At 51.2% G+C, this 16,044-nt stretch overlaps 1 protein-coding gene across 1 annotated transcript in view; it reads left to right on the plus strand.

Annotated features, from left to right (window-relative positions):
- The first annotated feature begins 154 nt into the window (after positions 1 to 154).
- TRPV1 (transient receptor potential cation channel subfamily V member 1) overlaps positions 155 to 16,044 on the plus strand; it is a 36,287-nt gene continuing 20,397 nt past the window's right edge. Inside the window, exons 1-7 of the mRNA XM_081028276.1 lie at positions 155 to 201; positions 10,729 to 11,030; positions 11,710 to 11,876; positions 11,952 to 12,104; positions 12,503 to 12,643; positions 12,789 to 13,087; positions 13,630 to 13,809. Of these exons, the coding sequence (XP_080884402.1) occupies positions 10,747 to 11,030; positions 11,710 to 11,876; positions 11,952 to 12,104; positions 12,503 to 12,643; positions 12,789 to 13,087; positions 13,630 to 13,809 (1,224 nt within the window). The 5' untranslated portion in view covers positions 155 to 201; positions 10,729 to 10,746. The remainder of the gene's footprint in view (positions 202 to 10,728; positions 11,031 to 11,709; positions 11,877 to 11,951; positions 12,105 to 12,502; positions 12,644 to 12,788; positions 13,088 to 13,629; positions 13,810 to 16,044) is intronic.

Below are 16,044 nucleotides of genomic sequence, written 5' to 3' on the forward strand. Positions count from 1 at the left end.
TTGGTCCTGTGTGAGGGCAACGTAGCGTAGAGCACTCATCCACCAGTGAGGGGCATGCAGTGTGACTGAGACATAAAGCTCTGAGGTTCGAAGCCACTGAGATTTGGGGGTTGTCACAGCATAACTGAATTCATCCTGACCGTTACAGCCACAAGAGAGACTGTGCCTGAGGAGTCTTCACTGCACCCAGCACACACCCAGGTGAGTCTTATTTATTGAGCATCTACTAGGAACTGGGTATTCTGTCAGGTTCTGTGATGTACTGTTCAATTTCCATTACTAGGGAATGTCACTATGACAGATTTACCCACGTGCGCAGGAGGAGCAATTCATTTTTATGCAAGTGACGTTGATCTAAACCGTGGAGTGTTTCAATCCATTGACACTAGTAACAATATTTTTTGAGTATGACTATGTATTCCTCTAATCAGAGCTCATTGGACCTCTACTTGTTTGAACTTGTTTGACCTGCACAATGATCTTACCCTCATTTCTCAGATGAAGAAACCGAGACACAAAAAAGTTAAGTAACTTACCTAAGATCCAACTGGAGTCAAAGCCCAGAATCCATTCTCTCTAGCATTCGAGGCAGAGGGGTCAAGCTAGGCAAAAGTATTTATGTTAAAGTGATTGGCATGTCCAGGATAGGATGAATTGTGTGCTGTAACTTGGCCAAATGAAAGGGTATTGTAGGAGTTGTGGCTGGAAATGTTGGCCCCACCGTGGAGGGTCTTTGATGCCAGACTGGGGGGTTCGGACTTTCTCCTACAGGCAGCAGAGTGGAGGACTGGGGCTCATGGGCTTCAGAAGTATAAATGCTGGTGGTATGGACTCCGGATTGGAGGATGGGTGTAGGGACCCAATTGGAGGAACCTAGAAAATAGCCTGTGAGAGATAGTGGGGCATGAACCAGCGTGGGGCCAGAGGAGTAAGCGCCAGCCTTCCAGCTCAGTCCCTTGTCCCCCTTCCTTTGGCCCTTGACTATATCCACATAATGTTTATGTGGCTTTCATGTTCTCCATTTTCCTTTTCTTCTCAAGTGGACTGAAAGCTCCTTGAGGGCAGGGTCCCTATTAGGTGTTCTCTTCCCTAGCCTCCCCCTGTGGCCATAGGTGGTATGTCCTCACAGGCAGAAGCCTATACCTGTCCAAGGTTCAGCTCAGTGCCATCTGCCTGCTGCAGTCTCCTTGGCAGCGCATTTGCCACTGGGTTACAATTGCAGCTGGCTTCCGGGGCCCTGCTCAGTGTTCACTGTTGGGGCCTGTTGGCCCCTGGCTTGTGCCTGTTTCAGGGAGCCTCACCCTGTCATCATCACAGAGAGCCTCACGGGTCTTCCTCCTTGTTATCCTGGCCTCCTTGAGGGCAGAGACCCTCTTACTCACCCCACTCACTGCTGTGGGTTCGAAACGTACATAGCAGCCCCTCAGGAAGGAGGTTGGGTTATACCTGACCTCTTCTCAGCCACTATCTTTGAAAGTGAGATATTCTCGGTATTGAGATGCTCACTTGCGTGACTCATAAAACATTAAGCAAATCTTGTTTTTTTTCATTAAAAAACAATTAGTCACAACCTCGAGCTAATGGCCGGATACAGCTCAGCAGTCTGCAGATGTGGTTCTCATGTTGAAATAATGAGGATGAGAACAATAACCCCTCATGGTTGCCTGAAGCTCTACCAGCTCACAGCGCCCATTCACACCCAGTATCCTTATTAATCCCCAGGAGAGCCGTGCAAAGCAGGAGGGGCAGGTGCTCTGGCCGGTTTTGTGGGTGAAGAAGCAAGCCCAGACCTTCAGCTACCACTTAAGTATCTGGCACAGCCAGGCCTCTTTTCCCCTGCCTCCATTCTCTGCCCACACCCCCGACCCTCCAACTGCTTCTCCCTTTTGTTCCAGTCCCTGCCCTGGGTCCCAGCTCTGCAGAGGAGGGCTTAGCCGTTGGGTGCTGAGTGGATGGCTGATCCGTCCCCAGTTCAGCTGGCCAGCTCCATCCACTTCTGCAGCATGCTGACCCCTCTCACAGACCCCTGCCCTCCACGGGAGCTGGTCTTTCAGACTCGTGGGTACCTGGTGACACGCACAGACCGAATGAAGAAAGTAGTTTTCTTCCAGGTTTGCAGTTTGTCATCTGAACTTGGGACCCCTGAAGCCATTTAAAATCTGGGAGGCAAGACACACAAATCAGGGAAGTTAACTGTCAGTACGAGATTTAGCAAACTTAAGACACGGTTAGTTGTGTTGTCACTGTCCTTGGATGGGTCACAGGTATCTGCAGTGGTGACTTCGCCACTCTCCCTGGGGCAGAGACTAGAACTGCCCGATTCCTACCCGGGTCCTCCTACAGGTGCCAGGCTCATAGTTCCCAGCTTTGGTCATCAGGCTTTTTTTGTACATAGGAGTTTGCTGGTTTCTAGCTGTGCCAGAAAGTCTGGCTTCAAATCCTTGAGGAACCCAGGTGGATGGAGAACAAATTCGGCTTCTATTACCAGCATCAAGGACTCCGTTGCAATCCACGTGCCCCCTGCTGGTGACACTAAGAGAGACAACGGTGGCCGTTGAGCGACTTCCGGGTTTCATGTGGGTCACAGCAGACTCGGCCCACCCACTTGCGCTGCGTCTTGTCGCCATCAGACCCGAGCTTGGAGAAGTGCTCCCTTCTAGAAGTCATCATTAAAACATGATCTACTTACAAGGAGCTCTAATGGGTACATCGTTACGTAGAGTCTAGAACACTCTGTTCAAATTCTGACCCAGAAAACCGTACGGATGGTGGCGAGGCCCAGCCCTGAGGTCTTGCCCCTGCCACCATTGCGTGAGTTTTAGTAGAGCCACTCAGTGCAGGTGCTGTTCGGATAAAGTCAGTCAGCATGCCCCTTTGGGCAGAGCACAGAGCGAGGCTTAGAGAAGGGAAATGGAGGGCACGAGAGCCCTGTCTCACCCTGGAGCCATTAAAATCTGCAAAGCAAGAAACAGGCATCAGGGAGGTTAAAGCTCAATACGAGCTTTAGGAAACTTCACCCGAGACTAGTACGTTTGCCACTGTCCTTGGGCAGGTTACGTACCCTGTTGACACTTCATTTCCTTATCTTAAAATGGGGACAAAATCGTACTCAAGTCATGAAACTTTGTGAGGGCCCGATGAGATAGTGAACTTGTATAAAGTGCTTATCCCAGAACCTGGCACACTGTGGGTGCTCAGTAAGTATTCACTGCGATTATTATTGTCATTATGATCATATGTACCAGTGACCACAGGGAGGCACAGGCTGAGATATCCTCGGGAGTTGAGAAGACATAGGTTGAGATTTCTGCAGCATTTCAGGCTGTGTCCTTGAGGGGGCAGGCTTTTTGGAGGAGGTGGGATTTGAATGATTGACTCTCAGCATCTGGAGGTCTCACCTGCCACCTGGCCTAAGAGATGGGTTTAGTGGGATGGATAGTGCAAGCATGTTGGGCAGAAAGAGGGCAGGGCAAAAGCGTGGAGGTGGGCACAGTTAGTGTGGCTGCGGAGCCGATGTGTCTAGGTGACAGGAGGGGGTGGGCTACAGTGGGATAGAAAGCTGGGGCTGTGGGCTCGGGGTGCCAGGCTGAGGGGTGGAGCCTCATTTGGTGAGGGGGTGAGATCAGGATGATGTTCTAGGACTATGGATTGGGAGGTGGCAGATGGGGGGTGATGGCCTGGGGAAGGGAAGCTCCTCTGGGTGCCTCAGGTTGGGAAGAAGTGGCTGCCAGCTGCAGAGAGGGGTGGATGTGAGCCACAGAAATGTATTCCAGACAGCAAGACAGTGGAGATGACAAAGTATGTTGGTCTTGGTGACCAGAAGAAAGTTGGTGTCTTTACAGGCAGGAGCATTGAGGGGAGGGAACGTGGAGAGAAGAGGAGTCCATCTTGGGATGTGCTGAGGGGAAGGGATTTGTGGTCTTCACCTGGAGATTCTGGGAGACAGGGATGGAGCTCAGGGGAGAGGGCTGGGCTGGACACCTGGATGAAGGATCACTGGCTTGGGAATGTTAGATAGGTCCCTGGAGCGTTGAGGGTCTCAGAGAGGGGTAGGAGGAGATAAGAGTCCTGGGGAACACTTGTGTGTGTAGTGGAGGGGCATGGTGAGGAGAGGAGGCCAAGGAGACCAGGAAGGAGCTGTCAGGGAAGGAGGAGAAGGGCCAGAATCTCCCCTACAGCTCTTGGAGCACACATGGTACTAAGTAGACCCTGGGACATGTTCTCAGCACCCACTGGCTCTATTGGCAAAGCAGACGTATTTAATGATGTGTGTTGTCTTCACTGGACACAGAGATCCCCTTGGAGGCTAAGGGAATGGTTCTGGTGGAAAAGTATGACACTCCCCTTTCCTGGACATTGCTCCTGGGCTGGCTGGTTCTCAGCACCCCTCTCAGATGTCTCCCACCCATGCCTGAGGGCTGTCCATAGCTGAGACCTGGGCTTGGCGCAGGCCGTGTGTGAGCCAGGGGCTGTACCTGACACAGTGACAGCATGTCACAGTCTCTATACTGAGGTGTTCCTCGTGGCACTTCTGGCCCTCGAGTTTAAAAGGAACAGTGACCCCAGAGGACTTGTATGTCGAGGGGGTCACTGTTGGTGAGTCTTTCATATACATAACAGATTGTTATGTAGTGATTAAGGGTAAATTCCTGGGTGGCTGGGTGGTTCAGTGGTTGGAGCGCAGTGCTCACAACACCAAGGTTGCAGGTTTGATTCCCACATGGGCCAGTGAGCTGCGCCCCCCCACAACTAGATTGAAGACAATGACTTGACATGGAGCTGATGGGGCCTGGAAAAACACACTGTTGCCCAATAGTCCCCAGTTGAAAAAAAAAGAATAAGTTCCATGATCCAGTAATCCCATTTCTGGGTATATACCCAAAAGAATTGAAAGCAGGGTCTCAAAGAGATATTCACACACTCGTGTTCACAGCAGCATTACTGATGACAGCCAAAAGGTGGTAACAACCGGAATATCCACGGGCAGATGAGTGGATAAACAAAATGTGGTGTATACATACAATGGAATATCATTTAGCCTTAAGAAAGAAGGAAATTCTGACTCATGCTACAACATGGATGAGCCTCAAGGACATTATGCTCAGTGAAATAAGCCACTCACAAAAGGACAAAAGCTGAATAATTCCGCTTACACGATGTCCTTAGAGCAGTCAGATTCATAGAGACAGAAAGGAGAATGGTGGTTTCTAGGGGTTGGAGGAGGGGAGGAATGGGGACTTAGTGTGTCATGGGTACAGAGTTTCAGTTTTATAAGATGAAAAGAGTTCTGGAGTTGGATGGTGGTGATGGTGGCACAGTATTGTGACTGCACTTACTTAATGCTATTGAACTGTGTTAAAATGGCACATAAATACATAAAAAGGTGTCCAAGCATGTCATGATATGGCATGGTGGGACGGGCCCATCTTCCATGCCCAGACCAGCAGTGTGACCTGGGCGAATCACCTAATGGGTTGACGATCATCTAATCATCAAATGGGTACAGCAGTCTCTGCCCTCCCACTGCCCAGGGTTGTTGTGTGGCCTCGGAGAGAGGCTTTGTGAAAATTCTTTGTAAACTGTAAACTGTCCTGTAGAATCATGTGATGTCTGCGCTTGACTGCCTGACTTAAGGAGCAGAGCTTGTGGGCGACTCCAGGCAGGGCTACAATGGGCCTTTCTGGCGTGTTGGCTGCGCATTGAAGGCTGTGTCTGACCCATGGCTTACTAGAGTCCTGTGGGGTTCCTACAGGCAGCTTCTGGGAGTTTGGGGCTGCAGTTTGTGTGAACACCCAGAAAAACTTTGCAGCTTTTCTCAGCCAGGTTCCAGGAGGGAATAAAGCCCTATTATATGTGACGAATTAACTTTGCATTTCTGATTGTACTAGAAGAAGTGAGAAAATGGACACAATTTTTTTCGTTCTGTGGTTCCTTGAGGAACTCTGGTTGAGAAAGGCTGGGACCTGGCTGACACGGAAGCTCCCCACCTCAATCCCCATTCTAGGTTTGGGCACACAGGGAAACAGAGGCCCGCGAAAGGCAGGGACTGGTTCAAGGTCACACAAAGTTGGTGCAAAGTCAGTGCCCAAACCAAGTCCCTAAATGCCAGGCCAGGACTGCACGATGGGTGCTACGAGCATTCTCGTTCTTTTTGCATTTTGCAAATGGAGCCGATCCAGGTTGCTGGGTTTTACCTTCTGGTTGTGAAACTGCATTTGTTAAGCTGTTTCCCCGGACCCCAGACCTCCCTGTGTGCAAGAGTGGTGGGTTTGGGAGGCCTGAGCAGAGCCCCCCTGCCCTGAGACCTGAGGTCACAGCTCTGGCTGGTTCTGGGCTGTGTGTTGCTAAGTGCACTGCAGCCCTGGCATGGTTGGAGGAGGGGCAGCGGCTAAGTGGTTTCTGAAAAAAAGGGCAAAAATGATGGGAAAGGCTTTGGGATCCTCTGGGAATCAGATCCGCGGCAACAGCAGCTGCTGCCATTGCTGGAAACGTTTCCTTGAGTGCCATAGCGTGCCCACAGCCCATCCCTGCCAGTGCAGAGCAGCCGTGGCCCGGGGAAGGGCCGAGCCTCCTCCCAGAGGCAGGGGAGGCCACTCTTCTCCCCACACCAGCCCAACTCTCCCTTCGAATAGCAACAGCCTTCGAGAGCTCACCGGTACCCGCTGGGTCTGGGCTGTGCCTGCGTCCTGCTGGTGAGTCCCTTTTGTTGTTTTATGGCCAACCCAGGTGTTAGCGTTGAGTGACGTCGTGAGCGGTCCAAGCTGGGCCCTTCCACTTTCCAGCTGTGAGTCTGTGGGCAGTTCAGCTAACCTCTCAGCACCTCAGCCTACCTGAGCATGTCCTAAAGAGGGGTGCTCCATCTGACGACTGGGAATAATAACGGTGGCTGCCTCGGCGGCCGTGGGGAGGTGTAAGTAAGGCTGCAGCTGCGGGGCGCTGCACCCGGCTGATCGGCTGATCGCAAGCACGAGGTAAGTGCTAGTGGAGGTGGCTGTTGTCCATGTGTATTATTCGCACCAGAGTCGTCCTGGGGTGAAGAACCTGTGGCTGCTGCTGAGGCCAGTGGTTTGTGGCTGGAGGTTTCAGTGTGTTGCCCTCTCTGGAGTGAAGAAGGGCTGGGCCGGGAAGCAGGATCCTTGGGTTCTTGTCCAGGCTCCATTCTCTCTCTCTCTCTCTCTCTCTCTCTCTCTCTCTCTCTCTCTCTGTCTCTCTGTCTCTGTCTCTCTTTCTCTCTCTCTCTCTCGTCTCTGTCTCTCTCTCTCTCTCTCTCTCTCTGTCTCTCTCTCTCTCTCTGTCTCTCTCTCTCTGTCTCTCTGTCTCTCTCTCTCTCTGTCTCTCTCTCTGTATTTGGCAGAGTTCCTCTGGTTCTTCATCCATGGGTTGGGAAGCCCCCCGCTCTCTGTCCCTCTTTAGGAGATGCTCAGGTAGGCTGAGGGGATGAGAATGATCAGGGCTGGGTCCTGGATCAGCTCCCAAGAACCTGCAGGGAGGCTGGAGGCAGATGGGTGCTTTGGGCAGAGAGGGGAGCGGGAAAGCCACACCCCAGGACGTGTCACTTGGATTGGGGAGAGAAGAAGGGAGGCTTCTCCAGGGGGTGAACAGAGTCCTTTCTGGCTCTGGAGTTGAGTACGACTCAGAGGCTGAACCAGGTCTTTGCTGGACAGGGTCATTTGCTTGGGACTGTCCTTTAGTTCAGATTGGTGAGTTTTTGAACCTTGTGTAAGCTAGAACCACCATCTCCGTCAGACATCCCAAATCATTGTTGGAATTCCCCCATCACATATAGAGTGTTCAGTTATGACAGGTGCGTTGCCGTGGGGCTCATGTGCTGGACACACCCAGGCCTGGTAGTGACAGACTATTCTGTCCCTGTCTACCCTCCCAGCGCAGAGCAAATGGCCTCTCAGTCCCTGTCCTGCCCTGTCTGCTCTGAGAGAAGCTTGGTTTCCAGTAGGGAATCAGGTACAGGGCCTATAGTACAGATTTGGGGTTTGTTGACTGACTGAATGATGGTACTCTGTGGGCTGCTTCAGATTTACTGGGTCGGTTATATCTGGATTGGTTAGAGCAAGAGGTGAAGCTGTTAAGAAAGAACATCACTGAGAGGTTGGTGGAGGCTCCTGCTATAATAGGTGCCCTCCCGTTGGGCTAAGAGCTGCTAGGCAGGTAGCAGATTTATTCTTTGTTTTTTATCCAGCCTTATCTCAGGGGAGGCATTCATGGGAGAATGTAATGGCATATGGTCTGGGTCTCATTCATACTTTGTTTTGGGTTTTGAGTTTCCTTCAATGCTTCTTTAAGCAGGAAGGTGCTACAGGTTTGGGGCTTCTGAGTTGAAGGGCATTGTCCCCACCTGCATGGACCCAGGGCTGGGATAGCCTGGTCTGATTGGCCCCAGGTCCTGGTGTGAAGTCTGGGGCCAAGTTTCATGGCCAAGAAAGAGCCCCGAGCCTTCCAGAGAGGTGGTAGAGAGCTGGAGACGCTCTGGAGCCAGGCTGCCTGGGATTCAATCCAGGTTCTGCCTTTTACTAACGGTGTGACCTCAGGCAAGGAACGTCACCATTCTGTACCTCAGTTTCCTTATCCATAAAATATTTACCTCTTAGAGATGTTGTGAGAATGAAGCAAGTGAATGCACGGAAAGCGTTGGAACAGTGCTTGCCTTCGCACAGCACGTGCTCAAACACGTCAATTATTTACATTCTCACAAGCCTCTTGTGCCTTTTAAATGGTGACAGGCTCTCCGTACTATGAACCGTGCTTGACAAGAAGTTATCTTCTGGAAGCACAGGCTTCTGATGCTTCTCGTGGCTTCCTACCATCCACACAGTAATGCCCGCAGCCTGTTCCTTGGCATTCAAAGCTGACAGCCATCTGGTTCTGACCCCACTGCCTATCCCACCAGCTTCCTCTTCATCATCTACTCTGGGATCCCCACCCTCTCCCCCAGTCCCAGCCTAACCCCCGCCCCTTCCTGGCCCAGCTCATCGTCACCTCCTCCATAAAGCTTTCTTCAGCACCCTGGTCCCTCTTGCCACCCCCATGCCCCAGCCAGCACCTGGTTCCTGTCTCACATGGGGTCTTAGTCTCTCTGTGCCCCCAGCACAGGGTCCGACACTCAGTAGGACTCCGTAGCTGGGTGTTGAGCGATGGATGAACAAATGGGTGAGTGGTCAGAAATGGGACTTTCCGTGGCCAGGAACACTTCCCGCTGCATGCTGTTTCCACCAGATGCATGAACCAGAGAAGGACTCAGACTCTCCTGAAAGCAGAACAGCAGGCAGGAGAGGAAGTGGGCCCGCAGTCAGCTGTCTGTCTTTTTCACAGGATGCAGAGTGGTGAGGCTGCCTCATTTTCCCCCCATGGTCCTACCTGATTTATTGCTGTGGCCCAGCCATGTACTCTGAATTTTCACTGCCTGAACTTTCACTTGAAAATATAGGTCTTGCGAACACTCCCGTTCCTTCGGTGGCTGTTTTCTGGAATCCAGCCACTGCTGGAACATGACTCTCCCTAACTTCCCGTAGAAATGGGAACTGGAAGGGTCTGTATCTGATCTCTCTCACTTCCCCCATGGTGACCTGCACAGCTTGTTTTTCATAAAGAGACGGATCAGGCAAGCTTCCTGCCCAGGAGGAGGTCACAGGACAGGGGAGACATAAAGCAATGACAGATGGAACTTGCTGGACTGCAGAGTGGACCATGCCAAGGGGCCATGAGGGATGGGTGGCAACGAGCTGGGCCACTCTGAAGGGGGAGGGAGCATGACCAGTGCAGGGATTAGGGAGTATGGAGGAGGTGGCATGAGTGCTGGACCCCGAGGGGAGGTGGTAAGATTTGGGCAAAAAAAGGAGGAGAAAGCACCCCCAGTGGAGGTGTGCAGGAGCAAAGGCCATTGAGATGTGGGACAGCAATGGGTACCAGGGCGTGATGATGCCCAGCTGGATGGAGGGGAAGAGCAGGAGGTGAGGTCAGGGAGTGGGAAAACAGCATCTACACAAGTTCACTGCCCTATGTGCTGGCACTCGTGGCCAGCTTAACTCCAGCTGTGCACGCCTGAAAGCCCACCAGCCCCGAATCACTTAAAATAGAAAAGTTCAGGGCCAGGATGCTTGACAAATACTAATTTTACCAAAATGATAAACAAAAAGCACAACAAAAATTCCCCTACAAACTCAGGGGTTGCAGCAGCCAGGTAGAGGAGCAAAGACAGGCGAGTGCATACCGATGACAGGGACACGTGGCCTGTGCAGTGCAGTGTGAGTGTGTCGGTCTCTGCCAGCCCCTGCATTCACGGCCATGCAGACTGCTTGGCTCTTTGGGGCTGAGCTGTCCTCATCGCTGAGCTGTTCCTGAATGCATAGCCAGACACAGCCATGCCAACTGTTACCCTTATTCTGCTCGTGCAGGGAGGCAGAGCAGTGGTACCATCCCCGGGCTGCAGATAAGGCAGTGAGGCCCAGAGAAGAGGAGTGGTTCACCCAAGTCTCTCAGAGCCTACTGGCTCCAAGCTGGGGGCGCACCTACCCCCAGAGGCTGATGCCCATGGGGCTGCTACCGGGGTCTCTGGGGTAGGATGTATAATACCCTTCTGGGGGGCTGGAAGCATCAGTGTTGGACCTCTGGGATGTTCTGCTTCATAGGTGCCTTTGCAAGGAGGGTAGGTTGGGGCTAGTGTTGTACAGTCCTCGAGCTGGGGGCAAACCCGATCTTGGTGGCTGCCTGCAGGCTGCCTCTTGGGCAAGGATGAAGAAATGGGGGAATTCAGACTCAGGGGAGTCTGAGGATCTGCCACAATACAACTCATGCTCAGACCCCCTGGATGGAGACCCTAACTCCAGGCCAGCTCCAACCAAGCCTCACATCTTCCCCACGGCCAAGAGCCGCAGCCGGCTGTTCGGGAAATGTGACTCGGAGGAGACTTCTATGGACTGCTCTTATGAGGAAGGCCAGCCAGCTTCCTGCCCCGCCATCACAGTCAGCCCTGTTTTTATTGTCCAGAAGACTGGGGATGGCCCCCTCTGTGCCAGGTAAGCTGCGTCTGTAGCCCCGCCCCCTCCCCACCAGGAGCCCAACAGGCTCAGCTGGCTGAGGCCCCCGCCATGGAGATACCATGCTACTCTGACCTGTGGGCTGAAGCTCATAGACCTGAGGAGCTGGGGAGCCATCAGAGGCCATCTGGTCCAGCGTCTGCAGTCATAGGACCTTCAGGACACATGGTCACCCAGGGATGCTGGCATATATGCTGATCCTAGCTGCTGGCTGATCTCTAGGTGTTCAGATCTAGAAGGCTCACCAGCCCCAAACACTTAGATTTCCAGTCAAAAAGCTCAAGGGAAGGCTGGTTTTAGACCGAGAGGCCGAGACCAAACCCTGCTTCCAGCCCCCTTTAGGCTACGGCCTCCAGAGCCCCAGCTCCGCAGTCGGCCCAGAAGTGAGTGGCTTGGGTGTTGGTGGAAGTGGTTGTGTCAAAGACTTTTAAATGGCGCCTGCAGACAGGGTGGGGACAGAAGGGGGACATGTGCACCCCCCTAGTCTCCTGTTGCATCAGTTTCCTGGATGGTCACCTAGACAGAGGAGTGGGTTTTTATCCTGTTTTTCCCCCTTTTGATTTGCCTTGGAGTTTCATCATGCTCCCTGACAAGCTCTGAAGGCCTTGGGCCCGAGGGGAGACCAGAGTATGAAACAAAGGTGTTTTCTGGCCTACAGGCAGCTGTCCCAGGACTCTGTCCCTGCCGGTGCTGAGAAGAGCCTCAAGCTCTACGACCGCAGGAAGATCTTCGAAGCTGTCGCTCAGAATGACTGCAAGGAGCTGGAGAGCCTGCTGCTCTTCCTGCAGAAGAGAAAGAAGCACCTCATGGACAGCGAGTTCAAAGGTGGCCGCGCTCAGGGCCGGGCTCCTAGGATGCTCCAGAGCCACGCCCTTCTCTGACCCTCATTTTGTCTTGCAGACCCAGAGACAGGGAAGACCTGTCTGCTGAAAGCAATGCTCAATCTGCATGATGGGCAGAACGACACCATCCCGCTGCTCCTGGAGATTGCCCGGCAGACGGACAGCCTGAAGGAGCTTGTCAATGCCAGCTACACAGACAGCTACTACAAGGGTGAGGGCCGATGGGGTCAGCATGACTTAGCCACAAGCATACCTGGAGCCGGAAGGGCACTGGCACGGTTGGGCAAGCCTCTGAACAACTTACTCCCTGTCCCAGACACCGAGCAGGCATCTCTTGGTCCTAAGGTCCCTGCCTCCCACACTTGCTGGCTTGGTTTCTCCTCGTGCTGAGGGTCCCGTCCTCCCCTCTGTGCCCTCAGGCAATTTTGACACCTCTAGCTTCCAGGCCCTGGGGGTCTCTACTCCTGCCTCAGGCTCCCTTTGGGGTTTCTGGCCTGGCCTCCTCCAGTGGTGGGGTCATCCGGTACTTTCTGCCCAGGCCCTTCCCCACCTGTGTGGACACCCCTGCAGGACTGTGGGCACAATACCAACAGCATGTACCCTCCACAGGCCAGACAGCCCTGCACATTGCCATTGAGAGGCGGAACATGACACTGGTGACTCTCCTGGTGGAGAACGGTGCAGACGTCCAGGCTGCAGCCAATGGAGACTTCTTTAAGAAAATCGAAGGACGGCCTGGTTTCTACTTTGGTAGGGAGACCCTGGGGTAGACACTTGTCTTTTTGACAATTGCTGAAGGGCAATTTGGGGCAGAGATAGAGGAAGTTAGAGATTGGTAGTCCAAGCCCCAAGCTGTCTGTTCCTGAGGCCCACCATGTATCTGTGTTGGCCACAGGTGAGCTGCCCCTCTCCCTGGCTGCATGCACCAACCAGCTGGGCATTGTGAAGTTCCTGCTGCAGAACTCCTGGCAGCAAGCAGACATCAGCGCCCGGGACTCGGTGGGCAACACGGTGCTGCACGCTCTGGTGGAGGTGGCTGACAACACAGTTGACAACACCAAGTTTGTGACGAGCATGTACAATGAGATTCTGATCCTGGGGGCCAGGCTCCACCCTACCCTGAAGCTGGAGGAGCTCACCAACAAGAAAGGGCTGACGCCCCTGGCCCTGGCCGCGAGTAGTGGGAAGATTGGGGTAGGGAGGGGGTTTCACGCTGAGCTGTGGGTTCTATGGGAGGGGACAGCCCGCCTCACTGTGTGTGCCTGGCATTGCCACCGTGGGAGCCCTGATGCTGTCACTGCAGCCTGTAGGGGTGGGGGTAGGAAGCTGTGAGAATAAGCCAGAGGAGCTGTGAGAGCTGAGACATCGCACATGTGGCCGTTTCTGATTTCTACAATGACTCTGCGCATCGCCAGTAAGACACGAGGAGGGGCTGGGGTGCTGGGGCCTGGGGAAGGGGGAGGGTTGTGCTGAGGGTGACATAGATGTGATCAGGCCGGTGGGATCAGGTGATACGTAGCTCTGATGTGGCTGCAGTTGGAGTCTGAGGCAGCGGGCAGATTGATCTTGATAGTGGCCGCTGGATGGACGCTGGGGCTCTCCTGGTGTTGGGTGGGATCTCCAACTGGGCTGGGAAGCAGAATGATTCTTAGAGCAGAGGTGGTGGCCCAGTGGGGACCTAGCCTGTGGCAGGGCTCCAGGCTGGTCTCTAATGAGCACTCGTATCCCCGTGGTAGGTCTTGGCCTATATTCTCCAGAGGGAGATCCACGAGCCCGAGTGCAGGCACCTGTCCCGGAAGTTCACCGAGTGGGCCTACGGGCCTGTGCACTCCTCGCTCTATGACCTGTCCTGCATTGACACTTGTGAGAAGAACTCGGTGCTGGAGGTGATTGCCTACAGCAGCAGTGAGACCCCTGTGAGTGGGCCTGGGCAGGGACCGAGGGAGGGCTTCGGGTCTCACTGCCCCTCAGCCTCCACTCCACCCCACCCCCACCCCCACCCTACCCCCACCCCTGGTCCGGCTCCGCCATCTTCCCCTCGAGGAAAACCTGTTGCCCCGGACCTACGCCCTGCAGTCTCATCAGCCATTTCCTTCCTGTTGAATGTTTTCCTTCTACATACAAACAATATACAAAGACAGTCCCATAAAAACATACATATTTCAGAAGTACATAGACAAAAAGAATCCTCCTTTTATCCATGTGAAAACATGTAACTTCATTCTGTTTAATAAATAGGATCGCACGATACATAATGTAGAACCACTGGTCCTTCCACTTAATGGTGTGTCTAGTAGATAATTTTGTATCTGTACATAAGGGTCTTCTTCATTAAAAAAAACAGCTGCGTAGTATCCCATAGTAGAGATGGGGAGAAAACAAACGTCCATAGAAGATCATTCAGGTTATTTGCAGGTTTTTGCTATTACAATGCTGAAGGCCACTGGGCATGGGCTTGAGCATTTTTCTATGAAGGATACCTGGAATTGGAATTGCCAAGTCAAAAAGTGTGTACATCTTAATAGCTCCTGCCAAATTGTCCTCCAGAAAGACTATCTGCCCTTGCCCATGACCCGTGGGTACACAGCTACCCATGGCCTTGCCAACTTGGGTATTATCAATCTTTTTTTTAAACTAGTTTTATTTATTCATTCATTCATTCATTCATTCATTCATTTATTTATTTATTTATTTATTTATATTTAAGTGTTGTTTTTTTCAGAACCCATCAGCTCCAAATCAACTAGTTGTTTCAGTCTAGTTGTGGAGGGCACAGCTCACAGTGGCCCATGTGGGGATCGAACCGGCAACCTTGTTGTTAAGAGCACCGCGCTCTAACCAACTGAGCCAACCGGCCTCCCCCTAACTAGTTTTTTTAAACTAGTTTTTTTTTTTTAAACTAGTTTTTAAAAAACTCATTATAAGTCCATGGAGTCAAACATGCTATCTCACTGATGTCTTAAATTTAGTTTTCTTGATTACTAGAGGTCTAGCATTTTTTTCATGTTTATCAACTGTTTGTATTTCTTCAGTAGATTTCCTGTTCATTGTGCTTTGCCATCTTTTCTAGTGGACTGTTTGTCTCACCCGTTTGATTTGCAGATGTTCTTTTTGTAGAATGAATGATCCTCTCTCTATTGCATCTGTTGCAAATGTTTTATTTTCTCCCAGTCTGTCTTTTGTCTTAAAAATATTTATTTATTTATTTATTTATTTATTTATTTATATTAAGATATCATTGACGTATAACATTATGTTAGTTTCAGGTATACAACATAATTCGATATTTATATATATTGCAAAACGATCACAACAATAAGTCTAGTTAACATCTGTCACTGCAGTTATACATTTTTTTTGAGAACTTTTAAGATCTATTCTCTTAGCAACTTTCAAGTATACAGTACAGTATTATTAACTATAGTTGCCATACTGTACCTTATATTCCCGTGACTTATTTTATAACTGGAAGCTGGTACCTTTTGACCTTCACCCATTTTGCCTACCCCCTATGCCCTGCCTCTGTATATCTATGACCTTGTTCTGTTTTTTTTTTTTTTTTTTTAGATTCGGCATATAAGTGAGATCATATTATTTGTCTCTCTCTGTCTGACTTGTTTTACTTAGCATAATATCCTCTAGGTCCATCCATGTTGTTGCAAATGGCAAGATTACCATCTTTTTTATGGCCGAATAATATTCCATTGTATATATATATATATATATATATATACCAATTTTCTTTATCCATTCGTCTGTCTCTTAACTTTATTTATGGCATCATGTGCTTATAAAAGGCTGTAATTTTGATAGAGTCAAATTGGTGAGACTTTTTCTCTTATAGCTTCTGTGACTTGTGTTTTCCTTCGGAGGCCTTTTCCCACTTCAAGATTACACACATATCTTTCAACACTTTCTTATAGCTCCTTTGTAGGTATTTTATGTTTGGCTCCTTAATTTATCTAGAATTTATGTTTGTGTAGGTGTGAGGTGGGCATCTTACTTATTTGGTTTCCAAAAGTATCCCAACTTCACTTAATGAAAAACCCACCCTGCTACCACTGCTTTGAAAGGCCACCTTCTTTATTAGCTCTTTCGAAGGTGACACTCTGAATCCCAGGATGAACTCAGGGGCTGGAATCTGTTGGTGA

Source organism: Rhinolophus hipposideros (genome assembly GCF_964194185.1).
Source record: "Rhinolophus hipposideros genome assembly, chromosome: 20".
NCBI classification, from domain to species: Eukaryota; Metazoa; Chordata; class Mammalia; order Chiroptera; family Rhinolophidae; genus Rhinolophus; species Rhinolophus hipposideros.